Raw genomic sequence first — 25,686 nt, forward strand, 5'->3', positions numbered from 1 at the left:
AGGGTGTGGGTCACATGGTTCCTGAGGGCTGTGTATGTTCCTGTGTGGGAAGACCTGGGAGAAGGCTTCCTGGAAGCACATGCTGGCGTTGGGAGGTCCTGGGAGGAGGACCGGATCCCTGAACAGCACAAGGAAAGGACTATGTGCCTTAATGAAGGGCAGTTAATGAACTGTGCGGCATGCAGTCACCCAGGACAACTGAACAAAGTAAGGTCCTGCATCTTTGCTGATTGTACTTCAAAGCCGTATACTGTGAAGTGCTAAGTATATGTGAGGTCTGTGATGTGTAACATGGCCTTCCGTGGTTTATGCGGAGTGGATAATAAACCACATGGACTATTTATGTGAGAAAAAACGTGCCTGTCTATGCTTATCCTGCTGCCAAGCGAGTATTCCCCAGTACGCTAGTGAGTGCTATCTCACACTTGATAAATTCATGATTGTATATTTGGATGACATCTTAATTTTTTCCGATGATTGGGAGTCTCATGTGAAACAGGTCAGGATGGTATTTCAGATCCTTCGTCATAATGCTTTGTTTGTGAAGGGGTCTAAGTGTCTCTTTGGAGTGCAAAAGGTTTCTTTTTTGAGCTTCATTTTTTCTCCCTCATCTATAGAGATGGATCCGGTTAAGGTTCAGGCCATTCATGATTGGATTCAGCCCACATCCGTGAAGAGCCTTCAGAAATTTTTGGGCTTAGCTAATTTTTATCAACGTTTCATTGCTAACTTCTCCAGTGTGGTTAAGCCCCTGACAGATTTGACGAAGAAGGGCGCTGATGTGACGAATTGGTCCTCTGTGGCTGTCTCTGCCTTTCAGGAGCTTAAACGCCGATTTACTTTTGCCCCGGTGTTGCGTCAGCCAGATGTTTCTCTTCCGTTTCAGGTTGAGGTTGACGCTTCTGAGATTGGGGCAGGGGCCGTTTTGTCTCAGAGGAATTCTGATGGTTCCTTGATGAAACCGTGTGCCTTCTTTTCCCGTAAGTTTTCGCCTGCTGAACGCAATTATGATGTCGGCAATTGGGAGTTGTTGGCTATGAAGTGGGCGTTTGAGGAATGGTGACATTGGCTTGAGGGAGCCAAGCACCGTATTGTGGTCTTGACCGATCATAAAAATCTGATTTACCTCGAATCTGCCAAACGGTTGAATCCTAGACAGGCTCGGTCCCTGTTTTTCTCCTGTTTTGATTTCGTGGTTTCGTATCTTCCGGGTTCTAAGAATATTAAGGCTGATGCCCTCTCTAGGAGTTTTTTGCCTGATTCTCCTGAGGTACTTGAGCCGGTCGGCATTCTGAAGAAAGAGGTGGTCCTTTCTGCCATTTCCCCTGATTTGCGACGGGTTCTGCAGGAATTTCAGGCTGACAAACCTGACCGCTGTCCAGTGGGGAAACTGTTTGTTCCTGATAGATGGACTAGTAGAGTGATTTCTGAGGTTCATTGTTCTGTGTTGGCTGGCCATCCTGGTATTTTTGGTACCAGAGATTTGGTTGGTAGGTCCTTTTGGTGGCCTTCTTTGTCGCGTGATGTGCGTTCTTTTGTGCAGTCCTGTGGGACTTGTGCGCAGGCCAAGCCTTGTTGTTCCCGTGCTAGTGGGTTGCTTTTGCCTTTGCCGGTCCCTGAGAGGCCCTGGACGCATATTTCTATGGATTTTATTTCAGATCTTCCGGTTTCCCAGAGGATGTCGGTTATCTGGGTGGTTTGTGACCGGTTTTCTAAGATGGTTCATTTGGTGCCTTTGCCTAAATTGCCTTCCTCTTCTGATTTGGTTCCGTTGTTTTTTCAGAATGTGGTTCATTTGCATGGTATTCCGGAGAATATTGTGTCTGACAGAGGTTCCCAGTTTGTTTCTAGGTTTTGGCAGGCCTTTTGTGCTAGGCTGGGCATTGATTTGTCTTTTCCTTCCGCATTTCATCCTCAGACAAATGGCCAGACCGAGCGAACTAATCAGACTTTGGAAACTTATTTGAGATGCTTTATGTCTGCAGATCAGGATGATTGGGTGGCTTTCTTGCCATTGGCCGAGTTTGCCCTTAATAATCGGGCTAGTTCGGCTACCTTGGTTTCGCCCTTCTTTTGTAATTTTGGTTTTCATCCTCGTTTTTCTTCGGGGAAAGTTGAACCTTCTGATTGTCCTGGTGTGGATTCTGTGATTGACATGTTGCAGCAGATTTGGGCTCATGTGGTGGACAATTTGGTGTTCTCAGGAGGAGGCTCAGCGTTTTGCTAACCGTCGTCGGTGTGTTGGTTCCCGGCTTCGGATCGGGGATTTGGTCTGGTTGTCTTCCCGTCATGTTCCTATGAAGGTTTCTTCCCCTAAGTTTAAGCCTCGGTTTATTGGTCCTTATAGGATTTCTGAGATTATCAATCCGGTGTCTTTTCGTTTGGCCCTTCCGGCCTCTTTTGCCATCCATAATGTTTTCCATAGATCTTTATTGCGGAAATATGTGGTGCCCGTTGTTCCCTCTGTTGATCCTCCTGCTCCTGTGTTGGTTGATGGGGAGTTGGAGTATGTGGTTGAGAAGATTTGGGATTCTCGCTTTTTGAGGCGGAGGCTTCAGTACCTTGTCAAATGGAAGGGTTATGGCCAGGAGGATAATTCTTGGGTTTTTGCCTCTGATGTCCATGCTGATGATTTGGTCCGTGCCTTTCATCTGGCTCATCCTGATCGGCCTGGGGGCTCTGGTGAGGGTTCGGTGACCCTCTCTTCAAGGGGGGGGTACTGTTGTGAATTCTGCTCTTGGGCTCCCTCTGGTGGTTGTTGGTGGTAGTGCAGTTGTTTTGGGGTTGTAATCGGGCAGGTGTTTCTGCTGATTGCAGCTCTATTAGGTATTTAGGTGTGCAGGCCCCATGAGTCAGTGCCAGTTGTCCATTGTACTTGGAGGGATTGCATCTCTCTCTAGCTCCTCATGCCATGCTGCCAATTCAGATAAGATAAGTGTCTGTTTTTTGTCTCTGTGCACACTTGCAGTGTGCTTTGCAATTCAGTGGAATTTATTGTGTTTTTTGTCCAGCTTAGACTTTGTTTGGATTTTTCAGTCATGCTGGATTCTCAGGAGATGCAGATATACTTTCTATGTCTTTAGTTAGATGTGGAATATTTGTATTATCTGCTGTGGATATTTTTAGGATTTTAATACTGACCGCTTAGAATTCTGTCCTATCCTTTTCTATTTAGCTAGAAGTGCCTCTATTGCTAAATCCTGTTTTTCTGCCTGCGTGTGTCTTTCCTCTTATACTCACAGTCAATATTTGTGGGGGGCTGCCTATCCTTTGGGGTTCTGCTCTGAGGCAAGATAGAATTCCCATTTCTATCTATAGGGGTATTTAGTTCTCCGGCTTTGTCGAGGTGTCTAGGACGTGTTAGGTACATCCCACGGCTACTTCTAGTTGCGGTGTTAGTTTAGGGTTTGCGGTCAGTACAGGTACCACCTACTCCTGAGAAAGTCTCTCATGCGGCTCCAAGGTTACCAGATCATAACAGGTTTCGTTAAGAAAAACTTAGGCTACTTTCACTTTAGCGTCGTGTGACGCACGTCTCAATGCGTCGTTTTGGAGAAAAAACGCATCCTGCAAAGTTGCCCGCAGGATGCGTTTTTTCTCCATAGACTTTCATTAGCGACGCATTGCGACGGATTGCCACACGTCACATCCGTCGTGCGACGGATGCGTCGTGTTTTGGCGGACCGTCGGCACAAAAAAAGCTCCATGTAACTTTTTTTGTGCGTCGAGTCCGCCATTTTCAACCGCGCATGCGCGGCCGAAACTCCGCCCCCTCCTCCCCGGAACTCACAATGGGCAGCGGATGCGTTGTAAAACTGCATCCGCTGCCCACGTTGTGTTACATTAACACACTGTCCGTCGGTACGTCGGGCCAACGATTTGCGACGGTCCATACCGACAGACTAGTGTGAAAGTAGCCTAAAAGGTCTGTGAGAGCCAGAATTCTTGCTGATTGGTAGGTGATCAAATACTTGTTTCATGCAGCAAAATTCAATTAATTATTTAAAAATCATACAATTTGATTTTCAGTTTTTTTTGTTGTATTCTGTCTCTCACAGTTGAAGTGAATCTAAGATAAAAATTACAGACCTCTCTATTCTTTGTAGGTGTGAAAACTTACAAAATCGGCAGTGTATTAAATACGTATTTCCCTACTTCCCCACTGTGTGTGTGTGTGTGTGTGTAAGTATTCAGCATAATAGGTGGGGTCATATCTCCCAACTTTTTTAAACCGGGAGAGAGATGTATTGCAGAATGTACTCAGTAATTGTGCCCATATTAAAGCCCCTTTGTGTTATCACCCATGACACAGAACCCCATTCATGGCCATTATAGAGTTTGGTGCTCTCAAAAATGTCCCCATCCACACACAGAATATAACACCCTCCCACCTGCCAGTATGTGACTTAAATATGAATGTCTGAGCAAAGGGTCTGAAAACTTATAACTATATCATATTTCAGTTTTTATTTTTTAATAAATTTGCAAAAATGTCTACATTTCTGTTTATTTTTTTCAGTCAAGATGGGGTGCAGAGTGTACATTGATGAGAAAAAAAATGAACTTTTTTGAATTTACCAAATGGCTGCAATGAAACAAAGAGTGAAAAACCTAAAGGGGTCTGAATAATTTCCATACCCACTGTACATAAATAACTAAAAAAAAAAACAAAAAAAAACACACACTCACCTCGGTCCCGTTCCCCAGCTCTCTGCTTCTGCTCCTGTCTTGGTGTCTTCGGTGCACTGACTCTCCGCAGTACACAGCTGACGCGATGAAATGACGTCATCACATCAGCAGTTTCACACGCCGATTGGTGGAGGAAGTGGCATTAGGCACCTCCTCCACTAATGCATTCAGCGTGAATATACCGTATTTTTTAGACTAGAAGACACACTGGACAATAAGACGCACCTAGGTTTTAGAGGAGGAAATTACAAAAAAAATTGAAGCAAAAAATGTGGTCAATCCTGTACTTAATATCCCCTATCCTGGAATATATAGTCCCCTCATCCCCATCCTGATACACATGGCCCCCTCATCCCTACCCTTGTATGCATGGCCCCCTCATCCTAATCCTGATGTGCATGGCCCCCTCATCTCTATCCTGGTAGGAATGATCGCCCTCATCCATATCCTAGTATGCATGGCTTCATCCCTATCCTGGTATGTAGGGCCCCCATCTTGTCTTAGTATGCATGGCCCCATCCCATCCTAGTATGCATGGCCCCATCCCATCCTAGTATGCATGGCCCCATCCCATCCTAGTATGCATGGCCCCATCCCCATCCTGGTATGCAAGGCCCCCATCTCGTCCTAGTATGCATGTCCCTCATCCTTACCCTGGTGTGCATGGCCCCCATCCTTATGCTGGTGTGCAGGGCCCCCATCTCCTCCTAGTATGCATGGCCCATCCCTATGCTGGTACGATTGGCCTCCATCCCTGTCCAGGTATGCATGGCCCCAGCCTTATAATTGTCCCTATCCCCATTCTGGTATGCATGGCCTCAGGCTTATAATTGTCCCCATCCCCATTCTGGTATGCATGGCCCCACCAGAAAACATTAAAAAAAAAACCATTACACTTACCTTCCCAGCGCTCCCTCGCAGCGTCCTGCTCCAATGCCAGCAGCTGCTTTATCCTTGTAAGCAAGCATATGGCAGGGACGTCATGCACTGCTCACAAGCAGAGCACAGCTGCAGGAATACTCACGGCTCTGCACGCCGAGACTGTGTACGCAGAGAGCAGTGAGTATTCATTGCTCTTCAGTAGCGCGCACAGTGGCAGCTGGAGCCTTCCTGCTGCAGCCGGCAGTCACGTGTGCCACGATTTAAGAGAAATTAATACTCACTACTCTCTGCGTGCACAGTCCCGGCGTGCAGCGCAGTGAGTATTCTGGCAGCCAAGCCTTGCTTGTGAGCAGCGCATGTTGTCCATGCCATATGCTGCTTACAAGCATAAAGCAGCTGCTGGCAACGGAGCAGGACGCTGCGAGGGAGTGCCGGGAAGGTAAGTGTAACTTTTTTTTTATGTTTTCTGATGGGCCATGCATACCAGGATGGGGGTGGGGGCCAATCATAAGGATGGGGCCATGCATACGAAGATCGTAGATGGGGGCCAATCATACCAAGACGCTAATAAAGATAAATAAAGATTCACTGCCCTCCACGCAGATGGGCGTGGAATGCAGTGAATATTCATTCCTATTTAGCAGTGGGCCTAGAGTTAGCCGCAGCAGCGTGCTCCAGCCTCCTGTCCAACCCGCTGCTCAACTGATGCTGCTCCCCTTCCTACCCACCATGGTAGACAGCAGAGACAGCGGGTGGGCACGGTGCGCCAGTGTTTTCAGCCCCAGTCTGTCTGCATCCTGCTGTGTGCTGAAAAAAAAGTGCATGTAAAAAGCAGAAATGTTAATGTTAATTTAAATGTACTGTCAAAGTTATTTTAAATGTAAAAAAACAACATCATAAGTGAAATTATTATAAATCTGGAATATGCAAAAGTTATTGAGACATAAAACACTCACTGCGAAATACAAAGGGCATGTCAACATTAGGGAATATCCAGAAAAAAGGAGGCGGTGTGCGCCAGATAGAAAACAACTGTACAACTCTCAGATCTCTAATGCTGTCATCAGTTTTACAGGGTCAAAATCACCAGCAGACTCCCTTTAAGCTAAATTGAAAATGTTTCTAATTTTTCCCACATTACCTGGACTTGGGTGGCAGCCCTGTGTCATCTGGTGTCTTGACACTCTTAAAAACCTGCTCTTCAAGTCTGACTTCAATATAGTCCTTGGAGCGTTTAAAACTATAACCAGGTGATATTACCTGGAAATTGTCAGTCTGAAAATGAAGGAGACCTGTGTAAGTTCAAGCAAAATAAATTAAAGGACACTTTCACATGGCCGTATTATGGCCACTGTTTAGTATAAAAAAAAATTATTTAAAATCTCAGGGGGCTAAAACAGAATAAAGAAGAAAAAAAAACATTTAAAACTTTAATTTTATTAGATTATATTAAAACCACACCCGTGATTCATCACAATAGTACTGGCTGTTTTTCCACGGTCACACCATCAGTATGTGGTTATTATTTTACATCAGTGTTTGTAAGCCAAAACCAAGAGTGGAACAATCAGAGGAAAAGTATAAGAGAAACACGTCACCAGGCTCGGACTGGCCCACCGGAGAACCAGAGGATTCTCCGGTGGGCCCAGGCTCTGACACCTGCTGGCATACTAGCCAGCAGCTGCCTAGGGCCCCACTGCTCCAGGGGCCCCCAGCCAGTGGCTATGGGGCCCCTGAGTCAAGGAGGCCCGCCCTGTGCCAGAGTAGCAGCAGCTGGAGACAGGATCCTGTCCCCGCTGCTAAAGCAAAATGAATATTCACGCTTCCCCACGCCCCTATGGGCGTGGAGAGGCGTGAATACCATTTCTCTTTAATACCGGGCAGCGTTAGCCACAGGCTGCAGCTAACACTGCCCGCATCTAAAGCCCCACCACATACACGCACAAAGCACCGCACACACACACACACACACAGACACACACAGCGCAGCTCACCTCCCGGCGTCCTGCTTCCTGTCTGAGACAGCCCAGCTGGATTATGTCATCATGCAGCGCGCTGTTTCAGACAGAAAGCTGCCGGTGAGGAAGAAGCTGCCAGGATGTGCTGCTGCGAGGAAATGAGCTGTGCTCTGTGTGTGTGTGATATGAGTTGCTGCTGCGTTGAGCTGTGCCGTGTGTGTGTGATGAGCTGCTGCTGCGGTAAGCTGTGCTGTGTGTGTGGTGGCGAAGGACAATGATATTGGTGGGGGGAGACAATGACGGAGGTGATAGGAAATGATGGTGGGGGAGGCAATGATGGAGGTGATAGGCAATGATGGTGGGGGAGACAATGATGGAGGTGATAGGCAAAGATGGAGGTGATGGGCAATGATGGAGGTGATGGGCAATGATGGAGGTGATGGGCAATGATGGCGGTGGGGGGAGGCAATGATGTAAGTGATGGGCAATGATGGTGGGGGGAGAATGATGGAGGTGATGGGCAATGATGGAGGTGAGGGGAGGCAATGATGGAAGTGATGGGCAATGATGATGGGGAGACAATGATGGAGGTGATGGGCAATGATTGTGAGGGAGGCAATGATGGATGTGATGGGCAATGATGGTGGTGGGGGAGGCAATGATGGAGGTGATAGGCAATGATGGTGGGGGAGGAAATGATAGAGCTGATAGGCAATGATGGAGGTGATGGGCAATGATGGAGGTGATGGGCAATGATGGAGGTGATAAGCAATGATGGAGGTAATGGGCAATGATGGCGGTGGGGGGAGGCAATGATGTAAGTGATGGGCAATGATGGTGGGGGAGAATGATGGAGGTGATGGGCAATGATGGAGGTGAGGGGAGGCAATGATGGAAGTGATGGGCAATGATGATGGGGAGACAATGATGGAGGTGATGGGCAATGATGGTGAGGGAGGCAATGATGGATGTGATGGGCAATGATGGTGGTGGGGGAGGCAATGATGGAGGTGATAGGCAATGATGGTGGGGGAGGAAATGATAGAGCTGATAGGCAATGATGGTGGGGAGGCAATGATGGAGGTGATGGGCAATGATGGCAGTGGGGGGAGGCAATGATGGTGGTGGTGGGAGGCAATGATGGAGGTGATGAAATGGGCAATGATGATGGTGGTGATGGGCAATGATGGTGGTGGGGGGAGGCAATGATGGTGGTGGGGGAGGCAACAATGGAGGTGATGAAATGGACAATGATGGTGGGGGAAGAGGGGCTACAGTATACTCTATGGGGGGCTACATTATAGTCTGTGGTGGGGCTGCATTATTCTCAGGGGACTACATTATATTATGGGGGACTACAGTATACTCTATGGGGGGCTGCATTATATTCTGTGGTGGGGCTGCATTATTCTCTCAGAAGACTACATAATATTCTGGGGAGCTACATATTACTATATGAGGGGGCTACAGTATTCTCTATGGGGGGCTCCATTATATTCTGTAGTGGGGCTGCATTTTCTCAGGGGACTACATTATATTCTGTGGGGCTACATCATACTATATGAGGGGGCAGCATTATGCCCCATGAGGGGGCTACAGTATACCCTATGAGGTGCTACATTATATTCTATGGTGGGGACTGCGTCATACCTGAGGGGGTTGCATTATATTTTGTGGGGTGCTGCATTATATTCTATGAGAGGGGACTGCTTTATATTTTATGAGGGGGCTACATTATATTCTGTGAGGGGGCTACCCCAACCCTTGCTACATAATTAAGATGCGTACTACCTGATATTAGTGCTTTTTACCGCACAATTGGTGGTCTTGTATCTATTTCTATGTAGCTACATAGTGGGCCCCAAGAATGGTTTTCTCTGGTGGGCCCAAGGTGCTCCAGTCCGACACTGCACGTCACCAGTTCTGCATTTATCACCCACTCCTGGTTTTGGCTTTCAAATAATGATGGGATTACCGGTGAATGTTCAGGTCCTTCGGGTTCTGCCAAACATTTAAAAAAAAAAAGTTTGGTTCGGGAATGGGGGTGTCTTATAGATGCCTCTCCATTACTAACCTCTGAGCTTGATCATCAACTCAACAAATATTACTCCACTTGCCACCATTATGGCGCAAATGGGAAGAACCGGGTAAAGCACCAGAACTGGCGCATCGAATAGATGTGCCTTTTCTCGGGTGGCTGCAGACTGCTATTTTTAGGTTGGTGGGGGGAGAAAGCAAAATCCATGGCCTCTTACCAGTCTGAGAATACTAGTCCCCAGCTGTCTGCTTTAGCTTAGCTGGTTGTTTAGCTTGGCTGGTTGTCAAAAATGGGGGGGGACCTCATGCAGTTTTTTAAAATTATTTATTTAACCCCTTCCCGACTCATGATGCCACGTAGGCGTCATGAAAGTCGGTGCCAATCCGACCCATGACGCCTATGTGGCATCATGGAATGATCGCGTCCCTGCAGATCGGGTGAAAGGGTTATCTCCAATTTCACCCGATCTGCAGGGACAGGGGGAGTTGTACTTTAGCCCAGGGGGGGTGGCTTTGCCCCACGTGGCTACGATCGCTCTGATTGGCTGTTGAAAGTGCAACAGCCAATCAGAGCAATTTGCAATATTTCACCTATGAAAATGGTGAAATATTGCAATCCAGCCATGGCCGATGCTGCAATATCATCGGCCATGGCTGGAAACACTGGTCTGCACCCCCCCACCGATCTCCTCCCCAGTCCTCCGTTCTGTCCCGTACTCCCCTCCGTCCGCCTGTCTGCTCCCCCATCCTCCTGTCCGCTCCCCCCGTGCTCCGATCCACCCCCCTGTGCTCCGATCCACCCCCCCACCCCCTCATACTTACCGATCCTCCCGGAGTCCGTCCGTCTTCTCCCTGGGTGCCGCCGACTTCCAAAATGGCGGGCGCATGCGCAGTGCGCCCGCCGATTCTGCCGGCCGGCAGATTCGTTCCATGTACATTTTGATCACTGTGATAAAACCTATCACAGTGATCAAAATAAAAAAAATAGTAAATGAACCCCCCCTTTATCACCCCCATAGGTAGGGACAATAATAAAATAAAGAAAATATTTTTTTTTCCACTAGGGTTAGAACTAGGGTTAGGGGTAGGGTTAGGGTTAGAACTAGGGTTAGCGTTAGAATTAGGCTATGTGCACACGGTGCGGATTTGGCTGCGGATCCGCAGCGGATTGGCCGCTGCGGATTCGTAGCAGTGTTCCATCAGGTTTACAGTACCATGTAAACCTATGGAAAACCAAATCTGCTGTGCCCATGGTGCGGAAAATACAGCGCGGAAATGCTGCGTTGTATTTTCCGCAGCATGTCAATTCTTTGTGCGGATTTTGCAGCGTTTTACACCTGTTCCTCAATAGGAATCCGCAGGTGAAATCCGCATAAAAAACACTGGAAATCCGCGGTAAATCCGCAGGTAAAACGCAGTGCCTTTTACCTGCGGATTTTTCAAAAATGGTGCGGAAAAATCTCACACGAATCCGCAACGTGGGCACATAGCCTTAGGGTTGGAATTAGAGTTAGGGTTGGAATTAAGGCTAGGGTTGGAAATAGGGTTAAGAATAGGCTTGTGGTTAGGGTTATGGTTACGGGTGTGTTGGGGTTAAAGTTGTGGTTAGGGTTGGGGTTAGGGTTGGTATTAGGGTTGGGAATTAGGGTTAGGGTTGTGGTTAGGGGTGTGTTGGGGTTAGGGTTGTGATTAGGGTTATGGCTGGAGTTGGGATTAGGGTTAGGGGTGTGTTGGGGTTAGTGTTGGAGTTAGAATTGAGGGGTTTCCACTGTTTAGGCACATCAGGGGTCTCCAAACACAACATGGCGCCACCATTGATTCCAGCCAATCTTGCGTTCAAAAAGTCAAATGGTGCTCCCTCCCTTCCGAGCCCCGACGTGCGCCCAAACAGTGGTTTACCCCCACATATGGGGTACCAGCATACTCAAGACAAACTGGGCAACAATTATTGGGGTCCAATTTCTCCTGTTACCCTTGCGAAAATAAAAAATTGCTTGCTAAAACATAATTTTAGAGGAATGAAAAATTATTTTTTATTTTTACGGCTCTGCGTTATAAACTTCTGTGAAGCACTTGGGGGTTCAAAGTGCTCACCACACATCCAGATAAGTTCCTTGGGGGGTCTAGTTTCCAAAATGGGGTCACTTGTGGGGGGTTTCTACTGTTTAGGCACATCAGGGGCTCTGCAAATTCAACGTGACACCCGCAGACCATTCCATCAAAATCTGCATTTCAAAACGTCACCGCTTCCCTTCCGAGCCCCGATGTGTGCCCAAACAGTGGTTTACCCCCACATATGGGGTACCAGCATACTCAGGACAAACTGGACAACAACTATTGAGGTCCAATTTCTCCTGTTACTCTTGCGAAAATAAAAAATTGCTTGCTAAAACATAATTTTTGAGGAATGAAAAATTATTTTTTATTTTCACGGCTCTGCGTTGTAAACTTCTATGAAGCACTTGGGGGTTCTAAGTGCTCACTACACATCTAGATAAGTTCCTTGGGGGGTCTAGTTTCCAAAATGGGGTCACTTGTGGGGTGTTTCTACTATTTAGGTACATCAGGGGCTCTGCAAATGGAATGTGTTGCCCGCAGACCACTCCATCAAAGCCTGCATTTCAAAACGTCACTACCTCCCTTCCGAGCCCCGACTTGTGCCCAAACAGTGGTTTACCCCCACATTTGGGGTACCAGCATACTCAGGACAAACTGGGCAACAATTATTGGGGTCCAATTTCTCCTGTTACCCTTGTGAAAATAAAAAATTGCTTGCTAAAACATCATTTTTGAGGAAAGAAAAATAATTTTTGATTTTCACGGCTCTGCGTTGTAAACTTCTGTGAAGCACTTGGGGGTTCAAAGTGCTCACCACATATCTAGATAAGTTCCTTGGGGGGTCTAGTTTCCAAAATGGGGTCACTTGTGGGGTGTTTCTACTGTTTAGGCACATCAGGGGCTCTGCAAACGTAACATGATGCCCGCAGACCATTCCATCAAAGTCTCCATTCCAAAACGTCACTACTTCCCTTCCGAGCCCCGGCATGTGCCCAAACAGTGGTTTTCCCCCACATATGGGGTATCAGCGTACTCAGGAGAAACTGGACAAGAACTTTTGGGGTCCAATTTCTCCTGTTACCCTTTGGAAAATAAAAAAATGTGGGCTAAAAAATTATTTTTGAGAAAAGAAAAATTATTTTTTATTTTCATGGCTCTGCGTTATGAACTTCTGTGAAGCACTTGGGGGTTCAAAGTGCTCACCACACATCTAGATTAGTTCCTTGGGAGGTTTAGCTTCCAAAATGGGGTTACTTGTGGGGAAGCTCCAATGTTTAGGTACACAGGGGCTCTCCAAACGCGACATGGTGCCTGCTAATGATTGGAGCTAATTTTCCATTCAAAAAGCCAAATGGCGTGCCTTCCGTGCCCTGCCGTGCGCCCAAACAGTGGTTTACCCCCACATATGGGGTATCATCATACTCAGGACAAACTGGACAACAACATTTGTGGTCCAATTTCTCCTGTTACCCTTGGGAAAATAAAAAATTCCGGGCTAAAATCATTTTTGAGGAAAGAAAAATTATTTTTATTTTCACGGCTCTGCGGTATAAACTTCTGTGAAGCACCTGGGGGTTTAAAGTGCTCACTATGCATCTAGATAAGTTCCTTGGGGGGTCTAGTTTCCAAAATTGGGTCACTTGTAGGGGAGCTCCAATGTTTAGGCACACAGGGGCTCTCCAAACGCGACATGGTGTCCGCTAACGATTGGAGCTAATTTTCCATTCAAAAAGTCAAATGGCGCGCCTTCCCTTCCAAGCCTTGCTGTGCACCCAAACAGTGGTTTACCCCCACATATGAGGTATCGGCGTACTCAGGAGAAATTGCCAAACAAATTTTAGGATCCATTTTATCCTGTTGCCCATGTGAAAATGAAAAAATTGAGGCTAAAAGAAATTGTGTGTGGAAAAAAAAGTACCTTTTCATTTTTACCGATCAATTTGTGAAGCACCTGAGGGTTTAAAGTGCTCACTATGCTTCTAGATAAGTTCCTTGGGGGGTCTAGTTTCCAAAATGGGCTCATTTGTGGGGGAGCTCCAATGTTTAGGCACACAGGGGCTCTCCAAACGTGACATGGTGTCCGCTAGCGATGGAGATAATTTTTCATTCAAAAAGTCAAATGGCGCTCCTTCCCTTCCGAGCCTTACCATGTGCCCAAACAGTGGTTTACCCCTACATGTGAGGTATCGGTGTACTCAGAAGAAATTGTCCAACAAATTTTAGGATCCATTTTATCCTGTTGCCCATGTGAAAATGAAAACATTGAGGCTAAAATAATTTTTTGTGTGAAAAAAAAGTACTTTTATTTTTACAGATCAATTTGTGAAGCACCTGGGGGTTTAAAGTGCTCGCTATGCTTTTAGATAAGTTCCTTGGGGGGTACAGTTTCCAAAATGGGGTCACTTGTGCGGAAGCTCCAATGTTTAGGCACACGGGGGCTCTCCAAACGCGACATGGTGTCCGCTAAAGATTGGAGATAATTTTTCATTCAAAAAGTCAAATGGCGCTCCTTCCCTTCCGAGCCCTGCCGTGCGCCCAAACTGTGGTTTACCCCCACATTTGAGGTATCAGCGTACTCAGGACAAATTGGACAACAACGTCGTGGTCCAGTTTCTCTTTTTACCCTTGGGAAAATAAAAAAATTGTTGCTAAAAGATCATTTTTGTGACTAAAAAGTTAAATGTTCATTTTTTCTTCCATGTTGCTTCTGCTGCTGTGAAACATCTGAAGGGTTAATAAACTTCTTGAATGTGGTTTTGAGCACCTTGAGGGGTGCAATTTTTAGAATGGTGTCACTTTTGGGTATTTTCAGCCATATAGAACCCTCAAACTGACTTCAAATGTGAGGTGGTCCCTAAAAAAAATGGTTTTGTAAATTTTGTTGTAAAAATGAGAAATCACTGGTCAAATTTTAACCCTTATAACTTCCTAGCAAAAAAAAAAATTTGTTTCCAAAATGGTGCTGATGTAAAGTAGACATGTGGGAAATGTTATTTATTAACTATTTTGTGTCACATAACGCTCTGGTTTAACAGAATAAAAATTCAAAATGTGAAAATTGCAAAATTTTCAATATTTTCGCCAAATTTCCGTTTTTTTCACAAATAAACTCAGAAATTATCGACCTAAATTTACCACTAACATGAAGCCCAATATGTCACGAAAAAAACGCTCAGAATCGCTAGGATCCGTTGAAGCGTTCCTGAGTTATTACCTCATAAAGGGACACTGGTCAGAATTGCAAAAAACGGCAAGGTCATTAAGGTCAAAATAGGCTGGGTCATGAAGGTGTTAAGTAATTTAAAAAAAAAACAAAAAAAAACAGTGTGGGGACCCCTTTATTTTTGATAACCATCCAAGATAACAATAACAGCTGAGGGCTGCAGCCTGCAGGTGTCTGTTTTGCCTGCGCTGGTTATCAAGAATAGAGGGGACCCCATACCATTTATTTAAAATTCTGTTTATTTATTGCACAGGCTCCGGCTGATGAATACTATTCATCATTGTATGCTTCAAGTAGTACTCTGATCAGCTGATGTCTGTGACCGACAGTAACCTTTTTGCTGCCGGTCACTGTTGTTGACACACACGCTGTCATCTGTATGACAACGTGGGAACCTCAGCTCTCTGATCAGAGATGGTGTTTCTCGCGGTGTCACACAGGTGACAACATGGGAAACACTGGATGTTTGGACTGCCGAACTCAAACAGTAACACGGACTTCAGGGAGAAGTCTGTGTTCGGGGTCTGTGCACAGACACTAGATGTTTATAATGGACCCCAAACCTTACCATTCAGGTACGCCAATCCCTACTTACAAATACTGATGTTAAAGACTGTCCGAATACTGAACATGTGATCGTTGCCAATAAATGACCAATAATAAATCAACAATTACACAATAGGTACTAATTCGGGACACAGCAGATTGCATAAATTTCACAATATCGGGAAGGTAGGATAAATATGAACAAATATCCATTTGAGACCCTACCTAGCTGCAGAGGTTGGCATCCTAAATTGAATGACAGTGGTGCCCCCTGATCAATGAAGATTGAGCCCTAAACAATCCCTAAGAATATCCCTATTGATAACATAGACCAATATAAATAGGACACTGCGAAAAAGATCGTAGGAAAATATAGTAACAGCCCCAGTAGGGATAACTATACATTCATGATATAGCAGAAAAAAGATAATATACTGTAAAGCCTATAGAATACGAATCTGATATTATTGATGATCCATAATGATGACCATAAGAGACCATGATTAGGTACAAGTCATATCGGTGTTTAGTATCAGTATCTGGAAGCTGCAGCCAGAAATGATAACTTTACTGTAATGGAAAAATTTGCACCTCTTCCATGTCTTGGATCAACTCTGGATTGTAGCTTATAAACAGAAATACAGAATAATATTGTGTGAAAGTGGCCAAAACTATTTTATAAATTATAGTCAATGAGTAATACGAGACTTTTAGGTGCAGAATAGTGACAATTTGCGAACAATAAACTATTTACCCATGCAAGAATTGCATAATGCAGCAAGTACATTACCGTATGGCTTATAGTATTATATTGTCAGGTTGCTTAATTGTGTATACAGTGTGTTACCATATAAACATAATTACATTTCTATATTCTAGGTGGGCCGTGATCTGGGTACACTTGTAGTTATTATGTGAAATACTGCACTGTTTGTACACGCTAAACATAGAGAAACTTTATCGTGCTCCAATTATTCCGATTAATAAAATGGCTGCAAAACAATATCATGTTTCTGTAGGTATGCAGTCAGGGGCAACACGTACCAGTCTGCTTTCAGTTCTCAGGGATCCATTTCGGATAAAAAAAAGCTATATAATGCCCTTCTGCAGTGATCCAAAAGAGGTTGGAAAATAAAAGGGAACATTTCCTAATATTTTCAACTCTGGAGAATGTTGTCCCTTCCTAGGTTCTAACTCCCCACAGCTGACGATGCCGAGGGTCTGGGCTATTTGACTAACGGAAATATCTGAATACAACATCTACTGCTTTGATGAGCCCCATAGACATTTGAAGGAACGACAGAGTACACGCTTGATTGATGTTTCTTTCAAGACCCTCAAAATGAAGAAAAATAGGGAGCTCAAAGCCCCCAGCTCAAGTTATCAGTGAAGGCCCCATAGGTGAGACCCCCAGTGATCAGACTAAGGTCAGTTTCACACATCAGACATTCACAGTACGAGAATAGGCCGTGATGTCCAGAAGGCAGCGGGTCTTCTGATCCAAACTCAATAGCCTCATTGGCATAGATGAAACTGCTGAGTTTGGGTCAGTTCACCTGGACATTTTTGGACATTGTAGTTTGGACGCTGACCATGAATGTCGGACATGTGAAATCAGCCATATCCTTTAGATAAGGGATGTGTCCATTAACTCGAAACACAAAACCCCCACAAATATTTGTGTAGTTATAACACATTGCAAACATTTAAAAATCATGAAACAGATAATACATTAGAAAAAGAACATAAGTATGAAATTAGATCCACGAGTCATTGTCATGTGAACTGTTGAGCTCTAGAGATAAGATCCATGATCATTCTATAATGAGGAGTAGAAGTAATCACACTAACGTCAGCGCATCCTCGACTTTTAGTTCTTGAGCCAGAAAGTCTTGGACATGTCCATTGTCTATGCAAAGAAAAAATAAAAGGAAAAATTTAACATAAAAACATTAGGAGATAAATGAAGCAGAGGTAATAAATTAATTGAACGGGGAAGAAAAAAAGTAAAAATGTTATAGTCTGTTCACACTGGCATCATAGCTTCTGTATATGACAAAGTCCATAGCACTGGGCAGAACAAACCTGTTGGCTTATAACATTTTTTTAAAAAAGGACAAAATAAAGAATAATTCTGCATGCTGCTCTATTCTTACTGTCCAAAATAATGGCCAACCAAAGGAATGTCCAAATGCAGATGTGAGTATAGCCCTCATTTAATAAAGAGAATGTCAGTAGGATGAACCCTCCTAAGCTGTCTATATAGACATGCAGGTCACAGGGAAGCTAAATGAAATGATACCTTGATGTTTGCGATTTGATGTCTTACTTCAGAGAAATCCTTGTTTTTGATATGTGCAAATGAGCTGCTAAGAGCTATGGGCCGGACATAGATCTCTGTGAGAAACTGCCCAGGGTATCTAACACTGTACAGCAGCGCCGACACAGTACAGCAGAGCTATCTAACACTGTACAGCAGAGCTAACACTCTACTACTGCAGAGCTAACACTAATGAAAGTTCACTTCTGTTGCACATGTGACTGCAGGTGTCCTCTCAGTGCTTTAGCTTCCATTTCACAAGCAGCCAGCGTGTGTTGGTAGGGGCAGTACAGCAGAGCTGACATCACTGCAGAAATATTTGTAATGATGCAAGGTTCAACTTTGCTGCACTGTGTTGGTTATAATCAAGTTAAAAGAAAAAAAAGGGTTTGGTACTACTGTGTTAGCCAGTTGAGAAAACAATACTCTCAGTGGAAAAAGCAAGATAATCTTGTATTTATGAAAACCTTTTAATGGCTATCAAAAATAAAATAAAATAATGTTACAAAGCAAGTCCCTTCCTCAGGCATGGTATAACAAAGTTTCTGAAGAAACACAAATATATGCACAAACAAAGCACAGGCCTGGTATAATAAATTAACATTTACATAAACTGAGCTCAGAAAATTAATCCTTAATTTGATTAGATTAGTGGTGTGACAGTTTTACAGTTCCAATATCCTAGTAAGATCAGAGGTCTGGTGCTGTCAATGTCTCTGGAGCAGAATCCTCAGATTCTGTAGTCATTCTTAAATCTTCCTGACAGTTTTGTGTGGAAGGAATCAAAGACTATAATAAGTTTGTATTCCCAAATCTTCTGATGCTTATTCAATTTAAAATTGCCTTTTAACATGACAACTTTTATATGGTTTATGTTGTGTACTGGACCACAGAAATGTTTGGCCACCGGTAATTTTTTATTTTTTGTAAATTTGTAATCGTGTGGCGATGAGACCTCATCCTTTCTCTCAGTTTATGTCCTGTTTCTCCCACATAGAGAGCCCCAAAAGGACATATAGTTCACAATTGTAAAGCGCTGTGGAATATGTTGGCGCTATATAAATAAAATTATTATTATTATTATACGGTACTGAGTTAGCTCTGCGGTTCTGAGTTAGCTCTGCGGTACTGAGTTAGCCCTGCGGTACTGAGTTAGCCCTGCGGTACTGAGTTAGCTCTGCGGTACTGAGTTAGCTCTGCGGTACTGAGTTAGCTCTGCGATTCTGAGTTAGCTCTGCGGTACTGTGTTAGCTCTGCGGTACTGTGTTAGCTCTGCGGTACTGAGTTAGCTCTGTGGTACTGAGTTAGCTCTGCGATTCTGAGTTAGCTCTGCGGTACTGTGTTAGCTCTGCGGTACTGTGTTAGCTCTGCGGTACTGAGTTAGCTCTGTGGTACTGAGTTAGCTCGTGGAACTGAGTTAGTTCTGCTGTACTGAGTTAGCTCTGCTGTACTGAGTTAGCTCTGCTGTACTGTGTTAGCTCTGCGGTACTGAGTTAGCTCGTGGAACTGAGTTAGCTCTGCTGTACTGTGTTAGCTCTGCGGTACTGAGTTAGCTCTGCGGTACTGTGTCAGCTCTGTGGTTCTGAGTTAGCTCTGTGGTACTGAGTTAGCTCGTGGAACTGAGTAGCTTTGTGGTATTGCGTCAGCTCTGTGGTACTGAGTTAGCTCTGTGGTACTGTGTCAGCTCTGTGGTATTGCATCAGCTCTGCTGTACTGTGTTAGCTCTGCAGTACTGAGTTAGCTCTGTGGTACTGAGTTAGCTCGTGGAACTGAGTTAGCTTTGTGGTATTGCGTCAGCTTTGTGGTATTCCGTCAGCTCTGTGGTACTGAGTTAGCTTTGTGGTATTGCGTCAGCTCTGTGGTATTACGTCAGCTCTGTGGTACTGAGTTAATTCTGATCTCACTGCAGAGCTGTATGTGACTATTAGAGCAAAGTGTCAGTCATCACATTTCTTACACTGGTAATGCCCCTTTTTATAGAAAATAAGCTCTGGAGGCAGATTCTTTGGGAAATCTATGTTCTATATCTATGCCCTAGATCTTAGCAGCTCATTTACATAAAAGAAAAATGTGGATTTCTCTGGAATAAGACATAAGATCACAAACAATTTTATTCCTCTTCTTATGTCCTGCATGCTTATATAGACGGCTTAGGCTACTTTCACACATCAGGTTTTTGCCGTCAGGTTCAATCCGGCGAATTTTGAATAAAATGGATCCGGCAAAAATTGCCGCCGGATCTGTTTTTTCTGATAGACTTGTATTAGCGACGGATTGCGATGGATGGCCCCACGTTTCATCCGTTTTTCGCGGGATGCATCGCTGTTTTTTCACCGGACACAAAAAACGGACATAGTAATGTTTTGTGTGTCCGGAGAAAAAATGGGAAGCGACGGATCCGTCGCCATCCATCGTTTGCTAGAATGGAAGCCTATGGACGCCAGATCCGTCAAATGATAGAATCTGGAGACGGATTCCGTTTTCTTAAAATAAGCATTCATTTTCCATTCTGGGGTCTCTCAGCTATTCGGCTCCGGACAGGATCAGCTAGTCGGATCCGGCGAAAAAACGGATCCGTCGCATCAGTTTTTCACAATTTGCAATGGATCCGTTTTTTTTCAAAATTTGCCGGATTGAGCCTGACAGTAAAAACCTGATGTGTGAAAGAGGCCTTAGGAGGGCAGATCCTACTAACAAAATATGGTTTAGCAAATATAAAATACAGAGACAAAAATATGGTACATAATGCAATAAAGAGGTGATCTAATGGACATACTTGGCATGGGAGTGTGATTTGGCAGACAGCAGCTCTCTTCCAGGATCCTGGAAAGTAGTAAATGTTGGAGGAGATGTCCTGTATAAAAAGAACATTTTAGATGCATTACTAGCACCATTTTCATAGATATAATACGGATCTTTTCCGTATCAAGTATTTCTGTCAGGATGGTCTTCATGTCAGGAGCGCTGCAGCACACGATGAGATTAGAGAACCGCATCTCCCTGCAAAACATTTTTTTTAGCAAACACTTGCATGAATCCCAGCAAGTGCAGAAGATGTTTCACCAGAAGAAAAGTTTTAGATTTTTTTTTTTCATTACAGCGTTTACCAATTGAGTTAATTAATTTAACATTTTCTTTTTATTATTATTTATTTATGCAAGAAATGTGAACTGAAAAATATTTTGACATAGTAAACCATCACTTAAGATAATGATATTAACACATCAGGTTACATAAATGTAATTTTGATAAGCATCAAGTAAAGGAAACCTGTCATGCAAAATAATGCTATTATCCTGCAAATATGGGGTTAATCTGCAGGTTAATAGTGTCCTTACAGTCTGCAGCGCCGGCATTGAGAGCCCCACTGCCAGGAGGAAATGGACTTTATTCCCCCCTTGGCAGCGGTCGGCTTCCAGACATTGGGGCGGCACTAGAACTTTTTCAGTCACTGCTACGCATGGAGAGTGGTGGCCATAATCTCACCCAGTTGTTCGTCAGTGGCGCAGGTACGGTTACAGCTGCTGTACTCTACACACAGAGCGGTGACTGAACCCGCGCCAACGCTATGGCTGGAAGCCGAACGCTACTGGGTGGAATAAAGCTCATTTCCTCCCGGCAGTGGGGCTCTCAGTACGGTGGGGCTCTCAGTGCGGAGGCCATACATTGGCAAAACGCTATTAACCTACAGATTAACCCCATATCTGCAGGTTAATAACATTATTTTACATGACAGGTTCCCTTCCTTTAAATGAAAATTAATTTGTCCGTCAAAATTTAAGAAAAACTGAAAAGGGACCTGAAATATGGTAAGTGAGTTTATTCAAAAGAATAGTTTACAAGAAAAAAAAAGAGAGAATAAAACAAAAACAAAAAAAAAGAGAGAGGGGAACAGTTAGTAAAGGAAGTACAAAATGATTTTCTATTTTCACAGATTGGACTTTCACTGACGTGGAGACACCACATATATGTATATATTTTTTTTAATTTCTTAATGGGGGAAAAGATGGTGATTCGGACTTTAGTTTTATTATTTTCATTTTATTAAAAAACTTTTTTTTTTCAAGTTCTCACTGTATTGTGTAGTCTCCAGTCCGCGGTCATATCATTGAGGCGCTGGTGGGTGGTTAGAACAAGCGTGTCCACCTGGGTTACATACTGTTAATGCAGCGGTCACAGATTGTGAACGGGATTTAATAGGTTAACAGCTGCAGGCTCCGCTCCATTCCACAAGTTTCTGTTAGAGGCAGATGATAGCTGAATAACAGCCATCATCTGCGGGGAAAGAAGCGAATACCCTCATCGATAGCAGCCAAGGTGTATAAGTGGATGTATTTCTCCATGGGCGCTCTTACCACATACTGAATAAACGGAGAGGTTTTGAAAATTTGGTCTGCGCACAGATGGAGTTAAATAGAAAAGAATGACACTTTAAATCCACAATAGAAGGTATTACCGTGGTCGGTGTCTGTTCCCACTGTGCTTTTCTTTTGGATAGCTTCCATTCTTAGTTTCATAATTGAAAGAAAACCCAGTATAGGCGGCCATAACCGGATGCTTTCAGCTCCACCTTTATTAGAAATAAAAGAGTAGATATACGACTGTGAACCAGGACACGCGTTTGTAATATTTATATTATATTCCATTTCGGATATAAATCTTTTTATTGCTTTGTTTTTAAACCATACCTGTCCTTTCATATGATTTTCCAAAATAAGCCAATGTGTGTGTACATGAGGAATACTATTTCTGGTCATTATGTGACTTGGAATTTTTCATCAGTTCTCCCCTCTGCAGGCTCGCTCTAATTACAATTGTCTCTGAATTAGTGGAGGAGTCTAGCTGCTATGATGTCTCCAAAACACAATAGAGAGAGACATTCCTGCTTTCCCATGTTTATGTAGCACATGTTCAGAAGCAGCAGCATGGAGAACATTATGCTGCAGTACTGAGGAGTGTAACTGTGAATCCAGCTCTGAGGCGAGAGAGGAAGTAGAAACCAGAAGCACACTCTGCTTCACCTCACTTTTCCTCCTCTCAAAAAAACCAAAAAACAACTACTGTAATCTGATGCCTCACTTAGTTGGCAACAGAGTTAATTATGAGATCAGGAGGCAACAGGAAGAAGGGGCTCATAAGTGCAGAAAGAAGCATATGTCTCTTAATTTGTAGGCCATTAAAAGTGAAACTAGTATTTCACCTTTTTTTCATAAAATGGGACAAAATGCATTAAAGTGACAATGTGATAATCAGAGCAGATTGCTATTGCACATTTTGGTGCAGCGCCATAAAAAATGCAACTGAACAAAAATAGTGTTTTGCATTTGGGAACATGGCCTTAACATGTAGTCATAACTTAAATCTTTCCCATTGCAGTTTGGTAATCAAAATGAAATAGCTTCCTCAATTTTATTAACATGAGTTTCCATTTCAGCCCTTGATATCATGCATAAAATAGATCCATAGCACAAAGGTAGCCATCTCTTAAAGGATATCTGTTATGTGAAAAAACACTATTGACCTGGGACTATGGGGTTAATCTGTAAGTTAATAGCGCTCTGATGCCATGTGGATGCCACACTGAAAGGCCGACTGAAGGGAGGAAATTAACTTTATTCCTCCTGGCAGCCTCCAGCCGGTGTCAGTCAAAGGCACAGCTGACACTGTCAATGCTCAGTACTTAGTGAGCGGCGGCTGTAACCACATCCACCCCGCACTGACTGACAGCCGACTCAGCAGTGCATCAGCACAGAGATGGCTGTCAGTCAGCACCGTGGCGTTGTTCTAGTGGCCGACGCTGCGCCTCTGTAACCGAAAGTATGAGGCTCCAGGGAGAAATAAAATTAATTTCCTCCCAGTAGCCGGGCATTCAGAACAGTGGTGGCACGGGGTCAGAATATTATTATCCTTCAGATTAACCCCATATCTGTAGGTTAATAGCCCTTTTCACATGACCGGTTCCCATTACCGTAAGTTCACACATCAGGTCTTCCTCTAGTAGAGCGGAATTTGTTGATGTTAAACACTCGTCCAATGTTTTCTCTTTAATATATAACGATAGATACATTTACCATCATATGTTGATACAGCAATGCACGTGGCCCCATATATACAGTAACGCCATATGTAGGATCCATTTGCATGAGACGTCAGCGTTCAGCCTCAATCAGACATCTGTTTTCAAGTACATGTTCTACCCAATGTTCAAGGATTAAATACGTATCAATAGTTTGTGGCTATTCTGATGTCCACAGCCTGCAAAACACACACAAACTAACTTGTCTGTTTTTGATTCAAGACTGTGGGCCAGTGAAAAGCTTAGACAGCTGATGGCATCCTACTGCTTCCCCTTTGTGTTTGTTTGCTAGAAGAAGCTTAAGAAAAACTCCATCAGTTTTTTAGCATTGAAAAACAAAAAAAAGATGACACAGATGTTAAAAATTAGAGGATGGCTGTTAAGAACAGAAAAAAGTTCTCTAGGAACAAAGATTCGATCTTTTGTGATTGAAAAACCTGTGTCACCAATATAACTCCTTTTAGGGTGCCGGACCCCCTCTTCAGCGCCAATAAGACATGCATGTTGGGTGGCTGCCGCCCCCTGAATTACATCTGCACTAATGTTTGCAAGTTGTTTGGTAACCGTACAAGTAAATAAAGGTGAGAACCTTGTGATAGAGACCTGATTGGCCACTAAACTTGTTCATTTAATGATCCTTACAGGAGAAAGGGCTTGTCTCAAGTTTTCTACAGCTGTGATCGGTGGTAAAAAATTGTGACTGACAAAACACTATTGAAAATCTGATCCAGCACCCTGAATTTTTGGCTTATAAGAAAAATCACTGATGTCTTAATGAGGTCAAAAGCCCACCATAAATGGCTATCATCCCAACGATGCTTCAGCCAACAGCCATCTTGGTTATCTTCCCATATACAGGAGAGCTTGACCAACCGATCACTCGTGTTCCCCATCAGAGAGGCATCGCCAGATTCCTGATCTCTACAGAACAAAAGGATCAGCATTTCGAAATCGGACACGCTGGATCCTCATCTCCTTGGACAGACTATATCAATATCAAGGGGTTCAGCCAATATTAGGGAAAGGTTTATGGGGAAAAAAGAGAAATATCAGCTTACAGTTTCAATGGATACCATGCAAGGAAACGTGCAGTGCCGCAGGTAGGAAGCAGGTTGTAGAAATAGAAAAATATCCAGGGTGTTGAATAAAATTCAGTAGTCTTTGTTGAAGAAATAAAAAGTCGCACCAGTATACATGGGTAGAAAAAATGTGCAAATCTAGCATACGCGTTTCAGAATTTAATCCTTATTCATTGATTATTTTTCTATTTCTACAAGGTGTATTGGGGGCTATAGGCATCACAAAACAAATCTATTTAACAAATTATACATTGAATTTATCTAATAAAGCAATTTTCTAATAATTTTAGCCAATAAACATCCAAGATACTTTATAACCCATCTGCATGGACTGTAAACAGTCATATACAGAGCGCGGTGGCTCAGTGGTTAGCACTGCGGGCTTACAGCACTGGGGTCCTGGGTTTAAATCCCACCAAGGACAACATCTGCAAGGAGTTTGTGTGTTCTCCCCGTGTTTGCGTGGGTTTCCTCCCAAACTACATACACATACTGATAGGGAATCTAGATTGTGAGCCCCAATGGGCACAGTGATGATGTCTGTAAAGCGCTGCGGAATTAATGGCGCTATATAAGGGAGTAAAACAAACAAAAAATAAATATACCGCAAATCAGTAGCAATGTGCAGAAAAAGCTCTTTATAAAGTGATCATTTCTCAAAGGTTACATAAAGAAATGAGCAGAATGGCAGGACTCCTACCTCAGACGCAGCCTCGGGCACATCCTGCGCTCCCGGACCTCCACTTCGCCGCTGTCTGGTGGTTAAGATTTCCAAAGCCTCTTGAGCAGTTTAGGTTTACATGATCTCCATAGGAACA

At 43.9% G+C, this 25,686-nt stretch overlaps 1 protein-coding gene across 3 annotated transcripts in view; it reads right to left on the reverse strand.

The window, feature by feature from the left end:
• Positions 1-25,686, reverse strand: part of FLACC1 (flagellum associated containing coiled-coil domains 1) — a 194,640-nt gene extending 168,954 nt beyond the window's left edge. For 2 of the 3 annotated variants that reach the window (XM_077274743.1, XM_077274746.1), the window contains exons 1-5: positions 25,569-25,686; positions 22,170-22,283; positions 20,490-20,567; positions 17,245-17,302; positions 6,713-6,846 (exon numbers count right to left, since the gene is read on the reverse strand). In XM_077274743.1, the coding sequence (XP_077130858.1) occupies positions 6,713-6,846; positions 17,245-17,302; positions 20,490-20,567; positions 22,170-22,261 (362 nt within the window). In that variant the 5' untranslated portion in view covers positions 22,262-22,283; positions 25,569-25,686. Of the gene's footprint in view, positions 1-6,712; positions 6,847-17,244; positions 17,303-20,489; positions 20,568-22,169; positions 22,284-25,568 lie in introns of those variants that run through there. The other variant, XM_077274744.1, reaches the window with a different exon arrangement.

Source organism: Ranitomeya variabilis, chromosome 7 (assembly GCF_051348905.1).
Source record: "Ranitomeya variabilis isolate aRanVar5 chromosome 7, aRanVar5.hap1, whole genome shotgun sequence".
Classification (NCBI taxonomy): Eukaryota; Metazoa; Chordata; class Amphibia; order Anura; family Dendrobatidae; genus Ranitomeya; species Ranitomeya variabilis.